Source organism: Puma concolor, chromosome B1, assembly GCF_028749965.1.
Source record: "Puma concolor isolate L17-30 chromosome B1, mPumCon1.1.hap2, whole genome shotgun sequence".
Classification (NCBI taxonomy): Eukaryota; Metazoa; Chordata; class Mammalia; order Carnivora; family Felidae; genus Puma; species Puma concolor.
In genome coordinates, this window is record NC_141670.1 from 148,670,803 (window position 1) to 148,696,557 (window position 25,755).

Genomic DNA, 25,755 nt, shown 5'->3' on the forward strand with positions numbered 1-25,755 from the left:
TGGTTTATGCTTTGTTAGGGCTGATCTGTTTCAATTTTGTCCTTATTTTAATGGCATGGCCTGTTTGATACCTTAACTGATTACCTGAAGTGTTAGTGAGGTCTCTTCATCTAGCTATAAAAGAACTCCTATGTCGTTAGCCCTGCCTGTCTTAGTCCCAGCCCCACAGCAGCCTCTCAGTAGTAGTCGGCATGGTGTCTTGGCTGGGGCATGCACAGACCAGCCTTCAGTCTAGGATTAATGCAGCTTCTGAGCCACCCCTCTGTGTAGCCCCTTCTTTAGTGTCCTGCCTGCAATTTCCAAACACCACCCTCCATCTCCTCATCTCAGTGAGATTGCTATTTTGGCTTAGCCTCCTGTTCCCTGCGCCAGCGTCCAGAACCTGGCCCCGTCAGGAAGCTGGGACCTGGCATGTTTCTCTTCTTGTTGGAATCACTATCCTTTGCTGTGTTATACAGTGCCCCCCAAAAAGTTCCTTCCTATATCCTGCCCAGTTTTATTGCTTTTAATATCAGCAAGACAACTCATTACTCTCTCGTGAATGAAAACAGAAGACATCTACTTGATTTGAAAAATACTGTTGGATTCTGTATGCAAATATTTATTGAATTCTCTATAGAAAATATTATACTAACTTAAAGCCAAAGCATTCTACTCAATTCCAAGGTGTTTTTATACTCTTTGAAAATTATTTCTCTTTGGTGAAGTGTCTGTCCGAATCCTTTGCCCATTGTTGAAGTAGGTTTTGGTTTTTTTTTTTTTTATTTGTTGAGTTTTAAGAGTTTGTTACATATACTTGATATAAAATATATGATTTATATTATAAATCTTTATAAAATATATGATTTATCAAATATTTTCTCGTAATGTATAGTTTATTTTTGTTCTCCTAATAGTGTCTTTGAGAGCAAAATATTTTAACTTTCCTGAAGTCTAATTTATCCATTTTTTCTTTTATAGATCAAGATTTTGGTATTCTATATACATTTTTTTCCTGCCTAATCCAATGTTAAAGTATTTTCTTCTTTTTTTTGGTAGAAGTTTTATAGTTTTATATTTTATATTTTGAGTTGATTCTTATATAAACTTTGTGTGATGTGTTAGGTTCTTATTTTTGCATATGGCAGTCTACACTACCTATTGCTGCATAACAAATTACCCCAAACTTAGTAGCTAAGCACAAAGCAACACTGATTCTCTCGTAGTTTCTGTGGGCCATGTATTTGGCTGAAAATGGCTGCTGAAATGGCTAGTTGTGGCTCAGGGTATCTCATGAGGTTGCTGTTAGCTGTGGCTAGTCACCCCAAGGCTCCACTGGGGACATCTGCTTCCTAGCTCTGTCACAGGGCTATTGGAAGGCCTCAGAAGATTTCCTCTAAGCGTTTCCATGTGGTGGCTGGTGGGCCTGAGTTCTTCACTACGTGAGCCTCTTCATAGCCTCCTTAAGTGTCCTTAGCACATGACAGCTGGCTTCTACTAGAATAAGTGATCCAAGTGACAGAGTACAGCCAAGACAGAAGAGTCTTTTTTAACCTAATCTTGGAAGTGACATCCCATCACTTCTCCTGTTGTCTGTTTGCTGGAAGCAAGTCACTGAATCCAGCCCACACTGAAAGGGACAAGAATTAAACTTCACTCATTGAGAGAAAAAGGATCAAAGGATTTGTGGACACATTTTTAAAGCCACCACAATGACTTGTTCCAGTACCATTTGTTGAAAAAAATCCTCTTTTTTCCATTAAGTTTTCTTTTCATCTGTGTCAAAAATTAATTGTTCAAATTTATGGGGGTTTATTTCTGTCTTTCTGCTCCATACGTTATATAATTTCATAGCAAAAATATAACTAATCAAAATTTTATTAAATTCGAATGATTGGAGATCAGAAGCTCTATTCCATTCATATAATTACACTGCATTCTTTTCCAGTGGCACAGGCCTCATGGTTAACTGCTGTTAACTGCCAGGATAACCTACCTCAAGGCTTTGTCCACTGATATCTGGGTGACGGCAGGGAACAATGTGAGCTAGAGATGTAAGATGTGAGCTACAGATCGCATATCAGATATGAGATCGGTAGTTAGGACAGTGGGGTATGGCAGTCTCTATCACCTCAGCCTTTCTTTTCCTCTCTAGAGGGCTGGACCCCAGGTTGGGAACCCTGGAGCATGGCAGCGAGCTGTCTGGGGCTGAAGGCAGTAGGCATCTGGCTACAGTGTAAGGGTCAATGCTTGGTTTGTAATGTTGTTTTAAAAATAAAGACTAAGGGAGAAAAATAAAACAGAAGCCAGATAACCAAATCCTTCATTCTAGTTGGATTTAGTATTACCCAATTTCTCAAGCAAAAGCTATTTCTAAAAGTTTAGTTTAAAATACTAGTGAATTGCATGTTTTTCTCTTTGTATAACTGATGTAATCGTATAAAAGCTAGTATGTGCAAGTCAATAAAAACTTATTTTTTTAAAAAGAGTTACATTGCCCCAAACAAAATTAAAGAACAAACTGAAAAAACAGAATATATTTGCAATGCTTATTACAAAAGGATTAATTCCTTATTGCGTGAATTATTTAGAAAAAGATATGTATACCAATAAAAAAGAAGACATGAACATGTAGCGTATAGCAGACAAAACACAAGTGACTAATAAACCAAGAAAGTTAAACATTAGTATTTATCAAATAAATAACAATTAAAATAGCAATCTTTTGCCTATCAATGAACAAAGATGACAATTATATACTATGTCATCTGAATGGGTACATTCATATACTCTCATCATGAAAGTAATAATTGTTCTAACTATTTTGAAGGGCCATTCCCCAGTCTATTATAAGAACAACAACAACAAAATGCTTATACCCTTCAGCTCACTAGGAAAATCAGAACTCACCACAAAGATGGGGACAAATTCTAATCAATACAAGTATATATTAACAAGTGAATGGTTAAATAATGCACACTACCTTTAGAATTAAACACTTTGCTGACATTTAAAGGTATGTTTTCAAAGAACATTTACTATCTTGATGCATTAAGTGAAATAAGCAAAGCCAGAAAAGCATGCATGGGTACACACACACACACACACACGCGCGCGCGCGCGCGCAATATGCAAATATCTTGAGGGCATATTGCAAAATAACAGAAGTTACTTTGGTTTTCTCTGGTTTGGTAGAATCATGGATAATTTTTATTTTCTTTAGATTTTTCTATAATGGTTACATTTTCTGGAGGGAACATTATATTTACCATCATGACAAAAGAGTTACTTTAAAGAATAATTTTCAAATGCAAAAGGAGATCTATAACTTAATGTATATATTAAAGAAATCTATGGTGAATCATATTGTGAAGTTACGTTTTTATTATGTAAATCTTATACCTAAGTATATTTTTTATACTTTTTATGGTCCAAGTCTTTTATATTTGCATTTTTTTTCTTAAACAAGGCATACTTGCACTTTAGGTGATAGAAACATTGTATTTTTAGAAACTGCTTGAAAGTCTTCCAGTTTTAATAAGAGCACTATTCTAAAATATTTGTAATTTTTATTCAAAATGTAAAACCTCTTCAGGTGACTTACCTATCTGTTCCATGTGTATATTAGATCATACCTCAGGAGAACGACACCCACTCCAGCCTGACATATAAATACGTCATTCATGAAGATTCTGCACCTACAATCAGCAGCAACAATGTCATCCAGGAAGAATTAGATACTTTTGAGTGGGCTTTGAAGAGCTGGTCTCAGTGTTCCAAACCCTGTGGCGGAGGTAACAATTGAACACATTTATCACATTCAAATGTCATTCATAGAACACCAGTTATTGTGCTTTCTTCCTTAAAGATTGCCTCTCATTGAGGCTGCGATCTGAGAAATAGCAAACATACCAACAAAACATAAGTACAAAACATTTTTACTGAAATCTCTGAATCTACAAAGGATAGGAGTCCATTCATGACAACTGGAAACCTTCTTAAAATCTTCTTGCTCTTTTCCTTCCGGTTCTTTTTGTCTCATATTCATGAAATGGGGCCTCTAATGGCTTTACTCTTCCCCAGCTCTCCCAAATGCTGTGTCCTGTGGTTCCAGCCTTTCTTCTTCTCCATTTTACTTTCCATATCTGTGCATTTCTTTTCTATCAGTGTTAATAATAAAGGAGCTATTAGTTGTACCAGGTAGCAGGTGCTGTTTTAAATGTTCAGTGTATTAGTGCATGGATACTCAGAATGATTCTGTGAGGTCAGCACTATGATTCATTGTACTGATCGGGGAAAGTGAAGCCCCCGGGGAAAATAAGTAATGTGCCCAGATCAGAAGATACAAACCCAGGTGGTCTGGCTTCTTCTGGCTACATGCTCTCACTACATTGTGCCGCCTCTCTGCCCTTTCCCAAGTTAATCTGTTCAGCTGTTCTCAGAGTTTTTTTAGTTTCTCACTTCGTCCCTTACTCTAGTTCTGAACAATAAATGCTCCAGAACTGAGCTGGCCTAGAAGAAATTTTCCCTAACAGGCAGGAGAAGGCAAGGGGCTTTCACAACGATGATGTTGAGTAATTGAGAACAAAAAATATTATTCAGAGTAGGGAATGCATACATCAACCATTTATTTTATCATTTTAATTCAAGGATGTGTGTCTGAAGAGGTTTTTTTTTTTTTTTTTTTTTTTTTGAGGTAGACAGGGCATAAAATGTTTTCAATTAATTATTTAAAATGATACTTAATCCATTATAAGATGCTCATTTAATTTGAATCTTCCCTTCTGCCTCACCCTCAACATCTACTTGGTTACAAGATTTGTCAGAAGCACCTTTTTAATATCTACCACATCTATTTATTCCTCACCAGGTTTCCTGCATGATTTTGAAAGGGAAGATTATTGCAAAAGTCTTTTAAATAGTCTAATTTGATCTTCTGCTCTTCCTTTATTTCCAGGGTAATTGAATGAATGAATGAATGAATGAATGAATGAGTGGAAGTTTATTATTTCCCTGATTTAACTCCTTTAACATCCTAATGTGTTCTTCTGAAGGCATAGCATAGTTTATGTAGTATTCTTGCCAAAAGTAAATAACCTGAATCTAATCATTAGGAGGCAACTATATGAAACCCAAATTGTGGGACATTTTACAAAACAAATAGCCTATACGTCTCAAAAATATTCAAGATAAAAAGATGCTCAGAAACGATTCCTGCTTAATTCCATGACAACTAAATGCAGTGCATAACCCTTAATTGGAAAAAACATTGCTGTAAAGATCATTATAAGGAAAACTGGAAAATTTTGAATATAGTCTGTATATTAGATAATAGCATTATATCTATGTTAAGTATTCTGATTTTAAGAATTATATAAGAGATGTGCTGGTTATGAGCAGTATGCTGAAGTATTTAGAAGCGAAGGATCAGAATTCCAGCGACTTACTCTCAAATGGTTCCACAAAATTTTACATATATATTACATACATTGCATAGTATAATTAATATATCACAGATGTAAAAATATGTTTGTATTCACCTCAAATACAGTGACATGTAACACAAGATTATTGAGATATAAGGGATACAAATATTCATTGTGCTTTCCTTACAGCATTTTTGTAGGTTTGAAATTTTTTAAACGATCTTTTAAAAATATTTATATTTATTTATTTACTTACTTAGAGATGTCAGTGTTGGTGATTGGAGAGACCTTCAAAAACTCCCTATGACCATCAAGATAAAGTCCAAACACTAGTCTGTCACTCAAGGCTTTTAAGATTGAAGTCTTTCCTATTTCCTACCCCTTTCACACTTGAAACTTGGGCATTCAAACAGATCTTCAGTTTTTTATGTGTCATTTCCTTTGCTTGGAGTATTGTTCTGCTTCATTCCCTTTACCCAATATTATTTGAACTTCAAGATTCTGTTCAAGAAATGCTGGTTTTGTAAGCGCTCCCTGCCTCTCCTCCAGCTGAGTTTGAGAACTTCTCCTCTGTGTTCCTTTGGTGCCCTCTACAGTAAATTACTTACATAACTCTCTGAAAGCTTGTGTCACTGGGTATTATCACCATGGTTCTCAAATCTGCCCCTCACAGTAGATGGTGTGTATTCAGGGTCTAGTTCATTAACACATGTACAGGTGCTATTTAATAATTTATAATATTTATTAAACGTAGGCTCTGAAAAGTTAAGGATTTGTTTATTTAATTTACTTCTGGATCTTCAGCATCTACAACAGTGCCTGGCCTGCTGTATGTACTCAGTAAATATTCAGTGAATGAATGAATGATCGATCAGATATATCACAGAATGAAGAAGTGATTAAATCCAGAGAAATGTATTTCCTTTCCCAGGTTTCCAGTACACTAAATACGGATGCCGTCGGAAGAGTGATAATAAAATGGTTCACCGCAGTTTCTGTGAGGCCAACAAAAAGCCAAAACCTATCAGAAGAATGTGCAATATTCAAGAGTGCACACATCCACTGTAAGTAGTCATGTTAATTATCATACACTAAAGACAAAATGATAGAAATGTAAATATCTTTAGTCTGTTTGTTTGTTTGTTTGTTTATTTATTTATTTATTTATTTATTTATTTATTTATTTATTTATTTTAGACAGAGCACACACAAGTAAGGTAGAGGAGCAGAGGGGAGGGAAGAGATAGAGCGAGAGAAAGAGAGAGAGACAGAGAGAGGGAGAGAGAGAGAATATCTCAAGCAGGCTCCATGCTCAGTGCAGAGTCTGACATGGGCTCCATACCACAACCCTGGGATCATGACTTGAGCCAAAATCAAGAGTCAGATGCTCAACCAGCTGAGCTACCCAGGCACCCCTTAATTTTATTTTTAGTCAAAGCTAATGTACATAGCAGATTTAAATAGTCAAATCATTTTATAGGAATTATATAAAGCTGTGGCTCCCTGCCCTTTACCATAGTCCTGCTCCTTAAAAACAACCACTTTCTAGCTTCTCTTGGTATTTGGTAACTACTTGTTTCCAACTCTCTAAGTAAAATGTTTTTGTGTCCACTTGACTTTTTGGGGTGGGGCAGGTTTTGGACATTATGTATATGGAATTTCCAACGTGGGAAGTGAAGGATTTTGCATTCTTTCATAATCCTTCCCCAAATAGACACCCACAGCCCAGACTTATCTCCCTCCATATTTCTAATATTGTTATAACCCATCTTTTACTGATAATAATATTCAGCGTTTATATTATTTTAACGACTTCTGTCTCTTCTAATAGTGGAGTCACTTACTAGCATGCTCCTTTTTTTCCTATTGAAACTTTGTTCTAGAATTATTGAATGTCTTGATTTTTTATATTTTGTTTTCTACTAATTTTCACTAATTCATCCCTAAACTGTCTTCCATGAGTATCCATCTCCTATAAATACTAAACACTCAAGTATCCTGTCACTTGTAACTTCTTAGAGATCTCACTCAGAAAGTTCCAGTTCTGCCCTCCTGGACTTCTGCTCGTCCTGATGTTTCTTTTTACCTCTTCCTAGGTATTCCTACTCCCTTTCTTTTGCATCAGCTCTTCTGTTTCCTGTATTTCTTGTCTTTTTATCTTTTCATGTATTCATTTTTTTCTGGTTGGTCATATCTTCCAGTAGCTTCATGAAAAAAGTATATACAAAGTAAAAATGTTTATATAAGAAGTTCTCCTACACCTAAGAAAAGTAGATAAGAATTTGAAGTATAAGGGTATATAGGAAGTCTTTCTTCTACCCTCACTCTTGATCATTTGGACACACACACACACACACACACACACACACGCACGCACACAAAATTCCAAACTGTAATGTATTTTCCTTCAGAATTTTGAAACCACTGTTTCATTGTTTTCTAGAATCCCATGTTGCTGTTGAAAAGTCATTTGCTATTCTGGTTCCCAATGCTTTCTAGTTTTGTCTGTCATTGAAAGTTTGTAAGATCTTTTTTTGTTCCCAACGTCCTGAAATTTCACTGTGATGGGACTGCCTTTTGCTAAACATTTTTCTTCCATCGTGCTGTGCACTCCATGACTTTTTAAAACACAAAACCAATTATCTTTCATCTCTAGGAGATTTTCCTGTATTTTTTCTTTAAAAAATGTCCCCTATTTTTTTCAATGTTCTTTTTTCCTAAGATATCTGTAGTTAGGATTCCTAAACAGATCAAATTTTCTTTTCTTTTCTCACCTATTATTTATTCTACTTGCTGAATTTTTCATTTTTGCTATCATGTCATTAATATCTAAGAGCACTTTAATATTCAAGCACTCTGTTTTCTTCCTCAAGTGTTCCTTTTTAAAGGCACTTGATGCTTATTTCACAGATGTAATGTATTTCTTTACCTCTTTTATGATATTAAAGATGATTTTCTTTTTTATGTATTATTTCTTTTGAGTTCTTTCCTTCTGTTTCTTTTCTCTTCTCCATCATTTGTGTTAGAGGCTGTGTCTGGTGATTATCGGCTGTTCACACATGTGTAAGAATGAAGTGTTAAAAGGGCTGCTTGGAAGCTTGCTTTATGGTCAAGACTTGTTTGCTGGTGGGCTTCCCTGTAGGGTGAGCTGGCTGGGCTATTTCGGTGAAGATCCTCAATTAATTGTGTATTAGGGCTTTTAATGAAATGATCAGATTCCAAAGAGCAGAATCAATTTCCTGCCTAGGGGTTATAGCCCTATTTATATAGGAAGTTGTATATATGTAGGGAGCTAGGGTTGTCTCACCATTCCATATGTGGATTCTTACATCACCCCCTGTCTTCACTTTGGTCTCTTTCTCTGTTGTCTCTTGCCTATATCTGTTGTCCACAAGCTACAAGTCTCGTTCATCGTCCACATAGGATAAGCCTCAAACCTCCTGCTGGCTTAGAGGGCAAGGAGCAGGATGTCTTTTCTAAGCAGACATTTCATCAGCCCCCTGTTTTCAGCCCTGCCTTCACCCACAGTTTCACAGCCCACACTTTGACCTAAGGGCATAATCCAGTACATTTCTGAAGTTCCACCAGCAAGTCAATTTGCTTAACCAGCCTCTACTGCTGAGTTAAACTTCATCCTTAGGTCTACTGAGTTAGCAGCCATATGTCCCACTGCTTTCTGGGTTCCAAATTTTCTTCTAGTGTCTTCTATTCCATTTTTTGTTTACCTTTGTGGATTTATGCTATTTTTCTCCTTTGTTGTCATTCTAGGATTTTCAGGAGGGGAAAAAGGTAACCAGGATTATCTATGACAACAAAATGTATACTTCTTGTATAATAGTCTGTCTTCCAGTGAGAGTTAGTATTGAGGCCTTTAAAATTGAGAACAATTTCTTAGTTGGTGCACTATGTTTTATGCCAGTTTGGTGGGCTAAAGCGATCTTAAACTGTGAATACCAAAAACTGCCAAGGCTTTAGCATGGTTATACTTTGGTACCCCATGTATATGGAAAGAAAAAAAAAATACAGAGGGAAGGTAGCTTTGGAAAGGATAAATAATAGTCTGCCTCAACTACATTTTGACAGACATGATTAACCAAATGGAATCTGTGGTGACAGCCCTTTGGAACCTGGATCCATAATATTGTGTCCACAGCTGATGTGGAGAGTGTTGGGGGCCTTGACATCAACACCAGAATTTGGCCACGTCCCATGGCAACTCTTTCTGAAAATACCTTTTTAGAAAACTTTCCATCGGGTGTATTCAAGCCCAGGATGCACACTACCTTTGCCTTTTTGTCAAGCCCAATCAGGGCCAATATGGAGAGCTGAATTTTCCAAACAGGATAGATATGACAGGGAGCCTTCTCAGCAACAATTGTACAAATGAAATAGTCATCTCAGTAAGAATACTAAAACGTGAGTGGACTCAGGATTTCTTGAAAAGGCAGCAGCAGCCAAAACAGTTTGTCTCAGTAAGTGTCGGATGGATTCCCTTTTTAAATTTCCTTTCAGTTGTGTACCACCATTAGGCCACCCGGCTGACAGTGAGTTGGTGTATTTTTTAAAAATTGCTATAATGCCCGAACCTAACCAGGCAACCTTAAGATGAGTTTCAGAAACCCTCTGTCGATCACCCTATAGAAAAACAGGTTTCCAAGTCAGTGGGAAGCAGAAAAATACTAAGGCGTTAAAAACAGAAGTGTCTGGCCTATTGCTGCTAGAAAATTCTAAGACTTGGGAATTGCTTGCTGCATCCACCCTTCTGAAACTGCTTCCGGAACTGCAGCGCGCCCCCTGGGTGGCGCGTCGCTCAGAGAGCAGAAAAGGCTAGGCTGCGGGGCAGGAAGGTGCATGACACGCAGTGACCATGTCCAATCCTAACCCCCACGCCGCAGCTGGGTCGCGGAAGAGTGGGAGCATTGCACCAAAACCTGCGGAAGTACCGGCTACCAGCTCCGCACCGTGCGCTGCCTGCAGCCGCTGCGCGACGGCACCAACCGCTCTGTGCACAGCAAGTACTGCGCGGGCGACAGGCCCGAGAACCGCCGGCCCTGCAACAGAGCGCCCTGCCCCTCCCAGTGGAAGACGGGGCCCTGGAATGAGGTGGGCGTGGGAAGCCCGTGGGCGTGTGTGTGTGTGTGTGTGTGTGTGTAAGCACGTGCAGCGGATTTTCGCTTGGCTCACGTATCACGTAGGCATCATGCGAGGTGAGAAACTGCCACCTGTTTTGTCATCATCGAGCACCTAGAGGTGCTAGGAAAAACTATTTTTTTTAATTTTTTTTCTTACATTTTATTTACCTTTGAGAGAGAGAGACACACACAGAGCACAAGTGGGGGAGGGGCAGAGAGAGGGAGACACAGAATCTGAAGCAGGCTCCACGCTCCGAGCTGTCAGCACAGAGACCCATGTGTGGCTGGGACCCACGAACCCTGAGATCATGACCTGAGCCGAAGTCAGTTGCCTAACCGCCTGGGCCACCCAGGCGCCCCCAGGAAAAATTATTTTAAAACAAATGCTTGCATTGAAGATGAGTTGGTAGGGGCAAACCGTGGTTGGATGTTTTGTGACATAGAAGAGTCTATGGGCGACTGGTCTTCTGTTTAATCTTTGTTGACTTCACCATTCCTAGGAATAAATTCCAGACCCCTGAGAGTGAATGCAGGGCCCTGCCCCACATGGCACCATGCTGACTCCCCCCCCCCACTCCCCTGACCACCTCCTCCTCCTCTTCCTTCTCCTCCTCCTCCCTTCTTCCTTCTTCTTCTTTTCTTCTTCCTTCATTTTCTTTCTTCTTCCTCTTCTTATTCTCCTCCCTATCCCCCTCCTCCTACCCAACCCCCTCCCCCTCCTCCTTCCCCTACCTCTCCTTCTCCCCCACCCCCTCCTCCTCTTCCTCCTTCTTCTTCTTTCTCTTCTTCTTCTTCTCTTCCTCCTCTCCCCTTCTCCCCCTTCTTTGCCTCCTTCTCCCCCTTCCCCTCCTCCCCCTCCTCCCCCTCCTCCCCTTCCTCCTCTTCCTTCTTCCCCTCCTCCTCCTTCTCCTTCTTGTCCTTCTCCTCCTCTCCCTCCTCCTCCTCTCCCTCCTCCTCCTCTTCTCCCTCCTCCTCCTCCCCTCCTCCTCCTTCTTCTCCTCCTTCTTCTCCCTTCTTCCCCTCCTCCCCCTCCTTCCTCTCGTCCTCCTTCTCCCCCTCCTCCCCCTCCTTCTTCCCCTTCTTCTTCTCCTCCTCCTTCTCCTTCTTCTCCTCTCCCTCCTCCCCCCTCCCTTCTTCTCCCCTTCCTTCTTCCCCTTCTTCCTCTCCTCCTCCTTCTCCTCCTTCTCCTCTCCCTCCTCCCCCTCTCCCTTCTCCTCCCCCTCCTTCTCCCCTCTCCCCCTCATCCCCCTCCTCCCCTTCCACCTCTTCTTTCTTTCCCCTCCTCCTTCTTCTCCTTCTTCTTCTCCTCCTCATCCTCTTTCTCTCCTCCTCTCCCTCCTCCTTCACCTCCTCCTCCTTCTCCCCTCCCCCTCCTCCTCCTCTCCCTTCTCCTTCACCTCCTCCTTCTCCTCATCCTCTTTCTCTCCTCCTCCTCCTCCCCCTCCAGTCAGAGCTCTGCCTTCTTCAGGCGTAGCTGATATAACATTACACCAGTTTCAGGTGTACAATGTAATGATTCAGCCTTTGTGTATATCTTATAAAATGTTCACCACAATAAATCCCATGCTAGCTCTTCTTACTCTGTTGTTCTTTATTCCAACTCTGTATTCTCAAAGTTTCTTACTATTCCAAGAAGACCATGCTCATTCGACCCTCCTACCTTTTCGCTGCTGGCCCTTCCCCCTCCTCCTGTCTGACTGCCTCCTCCTCACCCACTACGGCTCATCTCCAGGGTCCAAAATACCACCTTCCAGGGCTGCCTTTCCCACAGTCCGTCCTCTACATTCCAAACCCAAAGAAGCCTTCCTCTCACAGGTGGATCCTGACAGAATACTGTCACTTGGAGTCTGCTTACCATTTCTCAACAGCAATGTGCCCAGGCTGGTACATGATGAAGTCAGGCTATAAACCTATGATTATCTGTCTCCAAAATGAAATAGATCTTCAGAGCTGTGCAAGCGTGTGTGTGTGTGTGTGTGTGTGTGTGTGTGTGTGTGTGTGCGCGCGCATGCGCATGGAGAAAGGGAGAAAGATGGTTCTTGGTGGAACAAACGTCTATAATTCCAGCCTTTGTTTCTATAGTGTTCAGTAACATGCGGTGAAGGAACAGAGGTGAGGCAGGTCCTCTGCAGGGCTGGAGACCACTGCGCAGGGGAGAAGCCCCAGTCCTCCAGAGCTTGTCAGCTGCCTCCCTGTCACGGTAGGTGTGACACTGACTGGTTTCACTGCACTGACCATGGTCTTTAAGCCTCAAAAAAAACGAATTTCAGGACAATCTCTGGAATTCCTGTTTGCTTATCAAAAAATAATCTAAGGAAAACCCCTCTTGAGACATGAGCCGAATAGTGTTTTTCCAGATGAGAGTTTGAGCTATATCATAACCACTGCAGCCTTCGTGGTTCCTTTCAGGTGCTAATGCTGGGGTGAGGGCATGATGTTTGTCTGAAGCTACTGCTGATTTGTCTTTCTAGTAGGAGAAGCGACTTACTTTCTCTCTGTGATTGTCTTTACAATTTCACATCAGTTGTGAATGGCGTAGTATGGCAGAAGGTTTTGAAATATATTACTGTAGTTGTTCAGTTTAGGCATGTGGGTAATAAACATCCTTCACAAAGCCGTGTCTGTCATCTGTCCCTCCATATGGGTGCGCTTCAGCTAGGGCATTGCAGAATAGGCACCTTGCACGCATGCAGACGTCTGCCCAGCCTGCCTCCTTGCTGTATTGCAAAAGCAGAGCGCACTTTATTTTCAACTACGTATCAGTGTGCTATGGTAAAACAAAATATATGTTGGATGGTTTCAGTTTCTATCACTCTGTCTCCTTCTTCCTCCTTTTGGGTGGTTTTCTTTCTTTACATCCATCTCTGTCCTCTGTCTCATTTTGTATCGCCATTTGCTGGCTTCTGTCTCTCATTTTCTGTGTTGGTCCACTCTTGCTTCCTGTCTCTCTGACTTACTGTCATTTGCAGCCTATAGGTTGCTCACTTTCTCTGTGTCTGTCACATACCCTTTTCAGCCTTGTTCTTCTCTCTCTCCCTGCCTCCACCCCTTCTCTCTTTCCCTCTCTTCTGTCTCCTCATCTCTTCCTGTCTCCTTTTCCCATATTCCTTCTTTCTCTCCCTAACATCTCCCTCCAGGCTTTTTCTAGCTCATGTGTCTGTGTCTCTCTTTTCCCCCCCATCTTTCTCGTTCTCAGGTTGCTCTTCCCTTTCTCCCCCTCCCTGTTCCTCTGCCTTCCTCTCCCACTCTGTGTCTGTATCTCTCTCTTCATCTCCCCCACCCCCTGTCTCTGTCTCTTCCCTTCCTCACCTTCTTTCTTTCTTTCTCCCAGCCCCTGTGTCTCTGTTCCTCTGCGGTGTCTGGCTCTCTTTCTTCTTGTACCTTCCACTGCCCAGCCTGTTTTTTTCTTTCTCTCCCCCTGCCCCCCGCCACCTCATACATCCTCCCTATTCTGTTCCTCCCTTACCCACCCCACCTCCCCTATCACAAGCTTCCTCTTAAATGCCATTCTTCTAAATCTGTACCTCATGACATCTGTGGACGTTACTGTCACACTGGCGAGACTTGGGACTCAAAAAGTTGCCTATTTGTTGGTCTACACTATAGGAAGCCCTTAATACCAACCTCTGTTGAATGGTACTTTCTTTTTTTTTCAAGGAAATTGTCAAGGCACTGTTGTATCAAATGTCTCACCTTTTTTTGAGGAAATTTCACATCAAGTCCTTTAAACCTTACAAATTATTTCACTATAAATTTTTATTTGAAATGCATGGGAGCAAGAATAGGTATGACCATGAGGGGGAGACAAAGGACTTATGTATTTCATCATTTTTCTCTGGAAAAGTATATTTAAAAATTCAAAACACAAGCCAAAGCCAAAAGAACAAACTTTACCCAGTTAGAAACTGTGAAGTTCACTGTTGCCATAATATTTTATTCTTATGTATTACTGCCAGGAGGCTGGCTAAAAACTTCCTGAGTAAACTTTATTACCTTAATAGCTGATAGAGCTATGTATTTCTGTAAATATGCCCAATTGTCAGAGAGCTGCTTGGTTCTCTTCCTTTAGCTAAAAGAAATCCTTTTTAATTGTACAACAGAGGTGCGAATGAGATAGTCTAACTGTGTTAGGGATTCCACATTCTTGTAGCTGTTCTCTTGCTCTGAAATCCAGGCCCAACAGCCAATTCTACAAGGTCGAAAAGGCCACACATTTCTGTCACACATTTCAAGTAAGCAATACTTCCCTTCAGTCTCAAACTGCAACTAAAACCAAATGGCTTTTTGAGACTATGTGTAAAATGCTTTTCCTTCTTATAATAACTTCCTATAATGATCTGGCCACAGGACAAAACAGCTAAAAAGCTTCCTTAATTTAAGTGATTGATTTTGTCATATGAATCCTTTTCCTAAGCCCCACTTAGATGTACTATTTCATTGTTGCTGTTAAGCCCTTCCCATGTGTCCGGAGGCAAATTATGATAAAATGAATGTATTCTTTTGCTCTTATTTGTTTTTTTCTCCGACTGTCTCTCCCTTTTCCTTCTCTATACAGAAGCATGTTCTGGCCCTAATTAGACCCAGGTTGTGAAGCATTCGGTGCAGTGCTGAGGTGCTCATGCAGAGAGGGGAGACCCACACGTGGACTCAGAATAGGTCACGCTTTGAGCTGGGCCACAGATGGGGGTGAGGGGGGTGAAGGGAGGCGCAAGGGGGTGAAGGGTCAGAGGGAGAAGAGAATACAAAGTCAAATAAAGGCCTCTCATCTCAGGACCTAGAGCCTTAAACATATGGAAGAAGAAATTAATCTTATTTTAAGATATAGGCGTAGAAAAGGTAATTCAGAAGTGATAAGGGTATTTGAGGTGAAACCCGTGAATATGTCTCACAGGCGTTCACAACATAATTAGATGATGACCTTAGCTAACATCAAATATTTAGACACGTCATACCATCAAATAGATCTGTAAATGTCAGGCAAATACAGGTCATTCCACAATTTGGAAAGGGGATATGGCATTATAACTCTAATAGGTAATTTTATAATTAATTTTATAATTTTTAATCGGTAATAGGTATAGGTGGTAATTTTAGCTGTTTATTGCTCTTGCCAACTGTCTTTTCTTCCCCAAACTTTAGAAAAAAAGGTTCTTTATTTCTTTAGCAATTTATATGGCAGGTTCCTTACCTAGCCATAGGGCATTACTCAGTAACATACTGTAATTTTAAGTGATTATAGTACATAAATGCCACAATTTAGAATTCTTTGTGTTTATGATTTGGACATAGGATCAGTATTTCGGAGTTGCACCGAGTTCTTGGGCTCTGCATAAGATATGCCCTAAAATGGCTGAAAATAAGTACAAACTAATGTGTCCATGAGCTCAACGTTTGGAATTTTTTGGAATCTAATTCTTATAATTTATAATAAAAAAAAATTTAAAAATAATAAAAATAGTCCACACACATCTGTATTGTTTTATGAGTGTTACTTTAGTAAGGTACGTAAAGTATTATCAATTCAATGAAATTAAATTTTAAAACCATGAATTTTTCAAACGAATGTTGGTATACTTTACCCAAAGTTATGCTTTCAAATAACAAATAGCCTAAGAATATTCAGTAGTGAAAATGAAACCATTGCAATGACTCTGGATATTATTTGATTCTTTCAGTAATACATTTTTAAGATTTAATTTGTTCCAACAGGTCTTTAGAATTTATTATGATTTTAAATTTAGATTTAATGTAGAAGCTACTCTATTAGAAAGCCAGAAAGACCGTAAAATTAAAAAACACACACACACACACAAAAAAAAACAGGGAGCATCTATACGGCTCAGTTGGTTGGGCATCCAGCTTTGACTCAGGTCATGATCTCATAGTCTGTGGGTTCGAGCCCCGCATCAGGCCCTGTGCTGACAGCTCTCAGAGCCTGGAGCCTGCTTCAGATTCTGTGTCTTCCTCTCTCTCTGCACCTCTCCCCCCGCCCTCCATGTTCTCTCTCTGTCTCTCTCTGTCTCTCTCAAAAATAAACATTAAAAAAAAAGGTACTGAACAAAAAGAAAAAAAAAGATGTCTCCTTTATATCCTACAAATATTTGTGCCAAAATGAATCCTATTTTCTCATTCTAAAATGAGATATGTGTTCCTACTAGGAAGAGAAAGTACCCTCAATCTGCAGACTCTTGACAGAGATATTAAAATGGTGGTCAACCCAAGTGCTCTGCACATAAAGAACTACGTCAGTGAATTTCTCCAAATGTTCATATTTTTTATTGAGGTATAACTGACATATAACTTTATGTTAGTTTCAGATGCAATATAATGATTTGATATCTTTATACATTGTGAAATGCTTACAACCATAAGTCTGGTTAATATCTGTCATAATATATAGTTACAAAGTTATTTTTTCTTGCAATGAGAATGTCAAAGATCTACCTTTGGCAGTTTTTAAATATGCAATACAATATTTAGTCATTTGGACATTTATTTTATGACTAAAAATTTCTACCTTTTGACCCCCTTCACCCGTTTCACCTACTCCCCAGCCCCTGCCTCTGGCAACCACCATTCTGTTCTCTGTATCAATGAGGTTTTATTTTTCGATTCCTCACACAAGTGAGATCATGCAGTATTTGTCCTCCTCTGAGTTGTTTCATTCAGCATAATGCCTCGAAGGTCCATCCATGTTGTAAATGGCAAGATTTCATTCTTTTTTATAACTGAGTGATACTCCATTGCAATATATATACCACAATTTCTGTATCCATTCATCCATCCATCACTGGACATTTATTTCCATGTCTTGGCTATTGTAAATAATGGCGCAGTAAACATGGGGTGCATATGTCTTTTAGAATTGGTGTTATCATTTTCTTCAGATAAATACCCCTTCTCGAAATTATTGGATCATATGGTTGTTATATTTTTAATTAAAAAAAAATTTTTTTAACATTTATATATTATTGAGAGGCAGAGAGACACAGAGCATGAGCAGGGGAGGGGCCGAGAGATGGAGAGACCCAGAATCTGAAGCAGGTTCCAGGGTCTGAGCTGTCAGCACAGAGCCCGACGCGGGGCTGGAAACCACGAACCGCGAGATCATGACCTGAGCCGAAGTCGGACGCTTAACCGACTGAGCCACCCAGGCGCCCCTATTTTTAATTTTTTAAGGAGTCTCCACATTGTTGTCTGTAGTAGATCCACCAATTTACATTCCCACCACTAACCTTCGTATTTTTTTTAACTTTTATTTTTATTTTTATTTTTATTTTTTATTTTTGAGACAGAGACAGAGCATGAACAGGGGAGGGGCAGAGAGAGAGGGAGACACAGAATCTGAAACGGGCTCCAGGCTCAGAGCTGGCAGCACAGAGCCCGACGCGGGGCTCGAACTCACGGATAGTGAGATCATGACCTGAGCCAAAGTCGGACGCTCAACCGACTGAGCCACCCAGGCGCCCCATAACCTTCGTATTTTTAATGAAAGGCTCGTTTAGATAACTCCCATTAATGTTAGATTTTACTTAAAATTTTTTATATTCATAAACAATTTTAATTCTTCCCCTTTATTTTATGTTTAGATGTATGTGTTATTTTGTCTTTTAATTTTTACAGATGAGCCATGTTTGGGAGACAAGTCCATCTTCTGTCAAATGGAGGTGCTGGCACGATACTGCTCCATACCAGGTTATAACAAGTTATGTTGTGAATCATGTAGCAAGCGCAGTAGCACCCTGCCACCACCATACCTTCCAGAAGCTGCTGAAACTCATGATGATGCTATCTTTAACCCTAGTGACCTCCCTGGATCTCTAGCAGTGCCTACATCTTTGGTTCCTTACCATTCAGAGCCCCCTGCTGAGAAGAAATCTTTGAGTAGGATTTCTTCAGTGGGAGGTCCAAATGCAGTCACTGCTTCCAGGCCAAACAGTAAACCTGATGGTGCTAACTTACCCCAGAGGAGAGCTCAGCAAGCAGGAAGCAAGACTCTGAGACTGGCCTCCCCACCCGCCAAGAGTGGCCACCTCAACTCATCTTCAGAAATGGCTGCCGCCCACTTCCTTGCAGTCAGTGATTCAATAGGTGCTTCTTCTCAGGCAAGAACCTCAAAGAAAGATGAAAAAATTATTGACAAGAGACGTCCCATAAGATCACCCACTTTGGAAAGATGAGAAAGTGAACCTCAACGGCTAGCAATCAGAGGAAAACCCGGACAAGCTCTCTCTCCCCGTGGTGCATACTTGTTTCAAGTGTAAATCTCCGTAAATTGTCAACTCATTTTATCTGTACGTGGAGGAACAAAAAGTGCTGGTTCACTTTCTAGTTGCTTTCATCCTCCTTTTGTTCTGCACTGACTCATTTACCAGAATTCATTGGAAGAAAGCGCCAAAGATTATTAATAGAAGGAAAGTAAGTTGCTAAGTGTGTTGGTCACTCTCTAAAGCAGCAAGCGGACTGGAACCAATTATGTATATCAGCTGATTTTTTTTTTATTTTTAAAAAGTTACACTAAAAACAAAAAAAGAGGTGCCAACAGTTTACACTTTAACAAAATATTTTGGAAATGGAGCAAAGAATTCTTAGACTTGTATTCCTATTTATCTATATTAGAAGTATTGTATGAGCGAATTTGCAGCTGTCGTGTAAATACTGTATATTGCAGAAATCAGTATTATTTTAAGAGATGTGTTCTCAAATGATTGTTTACTATATTACATTTCTGGATGCTCTAGATGCCTGTTGTTGAGTATTGCCTTATTTGACATTCTATGGGTTGATTTTCAAAGCAGAATATTATGAACAAGAAGAATCGTAGCTGCTGACGACACAAAGGGTGTTGTTGTGTGGTTTTGTTTAATCAACAATGCAATACGTACATCACAGAAAAAGAAAAATCAGATGTGCTGCAGATGTACAGATTTCCATTTACCTATTACCTTCCAGCCTTTAAATAAAAAGGGGTAGGATTGGTGTCTTAGTATACTTGTGGTCACAGGGAACAGAGACTAGTAAGTTAGCCTGTGCAAGACAAAATTAAAACCCTACTACCGGGACCCCAATAGGCACCGCTGAAGTGTCCTGTGTTCTTGTGTTGTTTTTTCTTTTCCCTTTGTTGACATATACAAACGGTTATACTCAATGTACTGTAATAACAACAAAGGGAAAATGTTTCGAGATCATTTGTTTGTATGTTGGTAGCCGAGAAAAGCATCAATGAACTGCAGTTGATACCCAAGTATAGCAGGACTCTGGGGCTTTGGAAGAAGATTCTAGAAAGTATTTATCAATGGTTGCAATATTTATTTTCTGCATGGTTCATATCCAAATGTTCACAACCACAATGCATCTGACTGCAATAATGTGCTAGTAATTTATGTCAGTGGTCACCTTGCTCACAGTGAAGCCAGAAATGCTCTCTCCAGGGAGTAGATGTAAAGTACTTGTAAATAGAATTCAGAACTGAAGATATTTATTAAAAGGTGATTTTTTTCTTGATAGTATTTTTATGTACTAAATATTTACGCTAGTATCAATGACATATTTTAGTAAACTAGAGAGACACAATTAGAGATGCACATTTTGCGCATGGAAGAGAAATTTAAGCAAATACAGCAGCCAAATGAAAGAGCTAAAATTAAATTCAATTTTATGCACACTTTTTGCATTTTGAAAGTAGTTGATACAGAGTTAATGACTTATTCCCGTTGAATGACACATAAAATAGTATGGACTCAGATAGCTGTTTAATGAAATGATGAATTAGAAACACTTTTTTTTTAAGTATATGAAAGAGATAAATACTTAGAAGAAAAAAGAAAGTGTTGTGAGCATAATGTTTTTGAGGTCAGTTCCTGAACTGTCTAAAAATGTATTATGCGAACGAACTACAGTGATGTTAACCTCTCCAAGCACAGAATGTACAGGGACCTTTGCGTGTTAACCATGGCAAACTCACAGCTTCTCCTACTGACTCCGTACCTCTGAAGAATCACCTGCTACTTCATGTAAGACTTTTCAAGTTGAACTGAACGAGGTGAATTCCAGATAGGAAAACAATCTCTGAACCTCAAGCGGAAGTCATTTTTTTTTCCCCTAAAAACTTCCCAGGAATGAAATTCTCTCTAGTTTGCTTGCATATGTATGCATCTGGTCCACAGGAGAATACAGAGCAAGATCGTCACACGCATACAACCTCCCACAAAGTTGTACATATTTGTTATACTTCTGGTCTCTGAGCTTCCTTTTCTACTAAGCTAAAAATTCCTTCGGATCAAAGTGTAAACTACTGATGCTGTTTGTTGTATTGGGAGCACGTAGCAATAAAAATGGTAACAAAACGTAGACCTGGCTCTATCTAGGTTTCATCATTACATTCATCACTGGGTAACGGAAACTTCTTTTCCTCCTGCAAAGTGAAATGGTATCAAATGCATTAGCTCCTCGGACTTTCTCTATAGAGGCTCAAATAAAATGACAGTGTCTCCTACCCTCACACCAGGATGTATCATAATATGTTTTTAATTAAAAAAAAAAAGAGAGAGAGAGAGAGAGACTATGAGTGGTTGCTTTTTGCTGAAAGCCATCCCACAGAACTATGAAGAGGAAGAGAGAAAAGGGCAATAAGGCTAGGATGTGTGAGAAGGAAAAGAGGGACTTCTGTTTTTAAATGTGCAATCCCAGAGTGGTTTTTAAAGAAAAGGTGCCCACCAGCTTTGAACCTTATTATCTGAGGATTTCTGGGAATATATGACACCTGACTCAGGAGGGTGGGCAGGAATGAGACATCATGCCTGGGGCGGGGCGGGGCGGGGCGGAGAGAGGGCGCTATATTGCCATGGTTACCAGTTTACACTGCAAAAGCAGACCAACTGGAGTTTGAACTGCACCTGTATCTTTATCCTGAGTGATCCTGGGTAACTAGACTAAATGTCAGTTTCCTCATCTGTAAAATGGGAGGCAGAACTGTCAAACATCATTGCATAATTGCTGTGAGAAATGAGAAAGTAAAGTTGTTAGCACAGGGCTTAACACATAATGGCTCTCAATAAACATTAAGTATCATCATTGTCCTTGTATTGTCCCTAGCCCCCTCTTCCTCATCTTCATTATGTGCCCAAACCACAGCCTTCCTCTAGGGTCCACGGTCATTATGTCTCATTAATGGTGGTAAAGAACATAGTTTCAGGAATCTAAAGATAAGCATTTTAGCTTTAAAAATTAATAGGAGGGACAAACTCGCTAAAAATGATCTCTAGTCATCAGTTTTGAAAAATTGTAGCTAATTATGTCCACTCTCCCTTTACAAACCATAAGTAGTCAAACTAAAGAATACTAATTCTGTATTTCTGCAAAAAATGCCCAGTGGTGAAATAATGCCCCAGACTATTAGCAAATAAAATATTTTTCATATATTTACATTAATACACTTGGCAGAAATATCAAGTCACTCCTTTACACACAGCTCATATTTCCTTCATGAGGAAGCTGCTTAAATATGTGATATAAAAGAAAAAAATTCACTTGAAGAATGATGAAAACATAGAGAACCAAAAAAGACATCATCATTTGTTACAAAAGTATTAAAAAGAGAGGTAAAGAAGGTTATAGTAAAAGTACTTAAAATGCAATAAAATATAAAAACCATAGGCATAGGCATTATCAACACATCAACTAGCATTAGAAAACGTAAGTTTTGGGCCCCAATACTTGAGGAATTTACTTAGAGCTAGAAACGATATTTTAAAAATTGGTTAAATACTGCTTACGAAGGAAAGAAAGCATAACCTAAAATTGTCATGAAAAACACAAATTCCACGGGCGCCTGGGTGGCTCAGTCAGTCGAGCATCAACTTTGGCTCATGTCGTGATCTCACAGTTCGTAAGTTCGAGCCCCACATCGGGGTCTGTGCTGTCTGTGCACAGCCTGCTTCAGATCCTCTGTTCTCTCTCTCTCTCTCTCTCTCTCTCTCCCTCCCTCCCTCCCTCTCTCTCTGCCCCTTCCCCACTTGTGCTCTCTCTCTCCCAAAAATAAATAAAGGAAAAAACATTTAAAAAACCCCAAAATGTGTTGTATGGAAACCAATTTGACAATAAATTTCATATATTGAAAAAATAAAAATAAAAATAAAAAATAAAAAAACCCAAAATGCTAAAACGAAACAAAATGCTATAAATCTCTGCAACATCGTCACAGAGGTCACCTAAGTATTAGATTCCCCATCTTGAGAAGTGGCAAGAGTTTAAAAGGTTGCCCTACTTTGTGGCAACAGTAAAGTTCCTTGTACGAGTGCAAATAATACTCCGTCTTTGGCCCTCCATCTTGTTCTCCCCTCTGGCACACAGATGGCGACACTTTAGATAACTAGGAGAAGGCCTCTGGCACACAGGTGGCACCACTTTAGATAACTACCCTGGGACCTCACAGGGTGCTCCTCATTCCATAAAAGCTGAGGATTAAGGCCCTACTAGGAGCAGAGAATGGTAGTACCATCTGGATCACTCAGCAGTCCGTCCACATGCCAGATCGCTCCTGTCTGTAAGTTACCCTGAATTAAAAAAACAAAAACAAAAACAACTCTGTAAATGGTGCCGAGTGGCTCGCTTCGTTTTTTGGTATTTCAGTGCCTTCTCAGTATGAAGCATACATCGCTGACCCTCCTTCACCTTCTAACAGTTGGTTAGTCTGCCGGATACCAAAAACGAAATAAGCATGAGTGAAGGGGCTGACCTGCGGAAAGCCCACTGTTTCTGGGGGAAATCCCAAGCTGGCCAGCCACCGCCATGCGGGGAGACTCGATCAGGTCTTTTGAGTGTTTTGGACCAGTGCATGAGTACGGCGATGCCCTAAAATCGCCCGTGGGATTGCTAGCTATCCTCTCAGAAATGGTGAGAAAGCAACAGGGCAGAGAAGCGGTGGCCACGTGGGTGTTAGGACTGTGGGGTCCTGGGAAAGAAGATAGTAGATACTGTATTTTATAGTCAGCCTGGGGGCATGGCGCGGGACTTTAGTGTCTGTCTTTGCCCCTGTGGGTTGTTAGCTCATCGCTACAGTCATCCCTGTGGTGGCTGACTTAAGTAAAGCCAAAAGAATCCATTTTAAGGGAACTAGATGGGTTGAAAAACAGGGAGAAACAAAGGATACTGCCGATAATAAAATGGCGGAAAGGGGGCCCATCAAGGTTTCTCATAGACAATTGTGGCAACATATAATATTATCCGGGACCCCGAGAGGAAATACAAACAACCCAGTTTGGGCTTGCTAAGCCTCAAAAGAAAGCTCAATAAACCAGGTGTGTCACTGCATGCCCCTCCAATAACTGGGGGACTCCCGAGGTGGATACCCCCTACCACTAGAGAGTAGGGCTTGGCCAGTGTTGCCCTCTAGTTCATACAACAGGGGGCAGCCGGAGGCCCCACATCGAATTAACCATTATTGGTCTAGCACTGACAGATGGTACCAGCCCTAATAGACACAGTAACTGAATGCACACTTATATTTGGAAGCCCCCTCAAAATTTCAGGGAGAAATAAAGGCTATTGATGACTATGGGGACAAATGATCAAAGTCAGACACACTAACCTCCTCGCTGTTTTCTAGTGCGTATTTCCCCCATTGCTGAGTATAATTTGGACATAGATATTTTACAGGATCTGGATCTAAATACAATGACAGGCAAATTCGGGTTGGGTATCTGAGTAGTGAAACCTCTAGTCGCAGGTCATGCAAAATGGGAATCTATACAGCTGCTAGTTACCCAGAGAATAGTATAAGCACAATGCTGGATGTGGGTTGTGAATTAGACGTAAGTTCATATCCAGGAGGCTTTGGCTGGGGCTTGTGGCAACGACAAAATGGAAAATCAGTGTTAGTTTCAGGTGTACCGTGTCCTGATTCAACAATGCTAAGCATCGCCTGGTGCTTATCATCTATTTAACCCATTCCCTCACCCCTCCCCTCTAAGATCAATAAGAATCTGTTCTCCTTAGAATGTGCCACCACTGGAAACATTGGTTACATTTCCAAGACTTTGTGTGGAATGCCATATTTGAGAAAGACTTGCGCAGGCTCAGATATGACCAGATAGCTTTAAGGGACTAAGATTGACTTTATGGACCCAGTGAAGCCCCTTGGAAAAAATTAGGCTGATACCTTGCTTACAGGGTTCCCAGGAACCATACCAGGTGAATAAGGAAGGTGACTGCCTGGAAGGTTCGGGAATCTAAGGATATTTGGGGGGGAACTCAAAAAGAGAGGAAGTAACTGAAATCTATAGGTATTGCCGGCAAGTCTGATTTGGTTTAGCTCTTAACCTTGAAAGACTATTAAAAGCTCAATCTGAAGTTCCTTATAAGAAGTTCCAGTGTCATGAGCATGCTATGAAGGCGATATACACATGAGTTATGACTTTCCACAATGTCAGCTGTATTCAAGCATAAAGGAAGGTTAACATAATTGTAAAGCAGGTTCAGGATTCCAAACTCCGTGACCTTTCACCATATGTTTAACTTGGCTTCTTACATGTCACACAAAGCAAAGCACAAGACAAGTCACACAAGAAACAAGATGGAACAAGGGGTTGGAAGTTAATGAACCAGATGTGAGCACGCAGTTGAGATGAGGTCTTGGTCGGATCCAAGTTAGCTATCAGCACTTGCTACTTATTACGTGCCAGCAGTGAAGGATCCTAGATCTCTGAGCCTCGACTATTGGGTGATACACCACATTTGTCAAAGGTGACTCCTTTAGCTATGTAAATTAGCTATGATTTAGTTCTGGTTATATTCTCAAAGATATGATGCTATACCAACCATGTATATTCTACCCATCTTGCAACTGATGGTTGGATCCATGAAAAAAATTGTTGCATACCTGGATCAATCAGTGTCACTAAGCCCAGTGTCAAAAATCAATTCCCAATGTTTCCCAACATGCTGGTGATCTTCTTTGTGTAATTGAGGTTATATTAGCCAAAGGATAGCAAAAAATGTATTGGATCTAATTTTTCTAATTGGATATACCAGTATGATCACTTCCTTCGTTATGTAGGTTGAGTTCAGATTTTTGATGTTAAGGTAGCATTATATGTGCCAGTCATATGTCAAGTAATTTACAAACAGATGTGTCATAGATGGCAATAACATTGGAGCAATTGAGTTGTGTCTTATACCATGTAGGCATGAAAGGACCTAAGGTATTGGAATCATAGCTG

General features: G+C 40.1%; 1 protein-coding gene across 2 annotated transcripts in view; it reads left to right on the forward strand.

The window, feature by feature from the left end:
- ADAMTS3 (ADAM metallopeptidase with thrombospondin type 1 motif 3) overlaps nt 1-20,887 on the forward strand; it is a 266,497-nt gene extending 245,610 nt beyond the window's left edge. For both annotated transcript variants that reach the window (XM_086704875.1, XM_086704876.1), the window contains exons 18-22: nt 3,608-3,773; nt 6,337-6,469; nt 10,301-10,508; nt 12,620-12,737; nt 18,161-20,887. In XM_086704875.1, the coding sequence (XP_086561001.1) occupies nt 3,608-3,773; nt 6,337-6,469; nt 10,301-10,508; nt 12,620-12,737; nt 18,161-18,717 (1,182 nt within the window). In that variant the 3' untranslated portion in view covers nt 18,718-20,887. The remainder of the gene's footprint in view (nt 1-3,607; nt 3,774-6,336; nt 6,470-10,300; nt 10,509-12,619; nt 12,738-18,160) is intronic.
- Nucleotides 20,888-25,755: the final 4,868 nt, after the last annotated feature.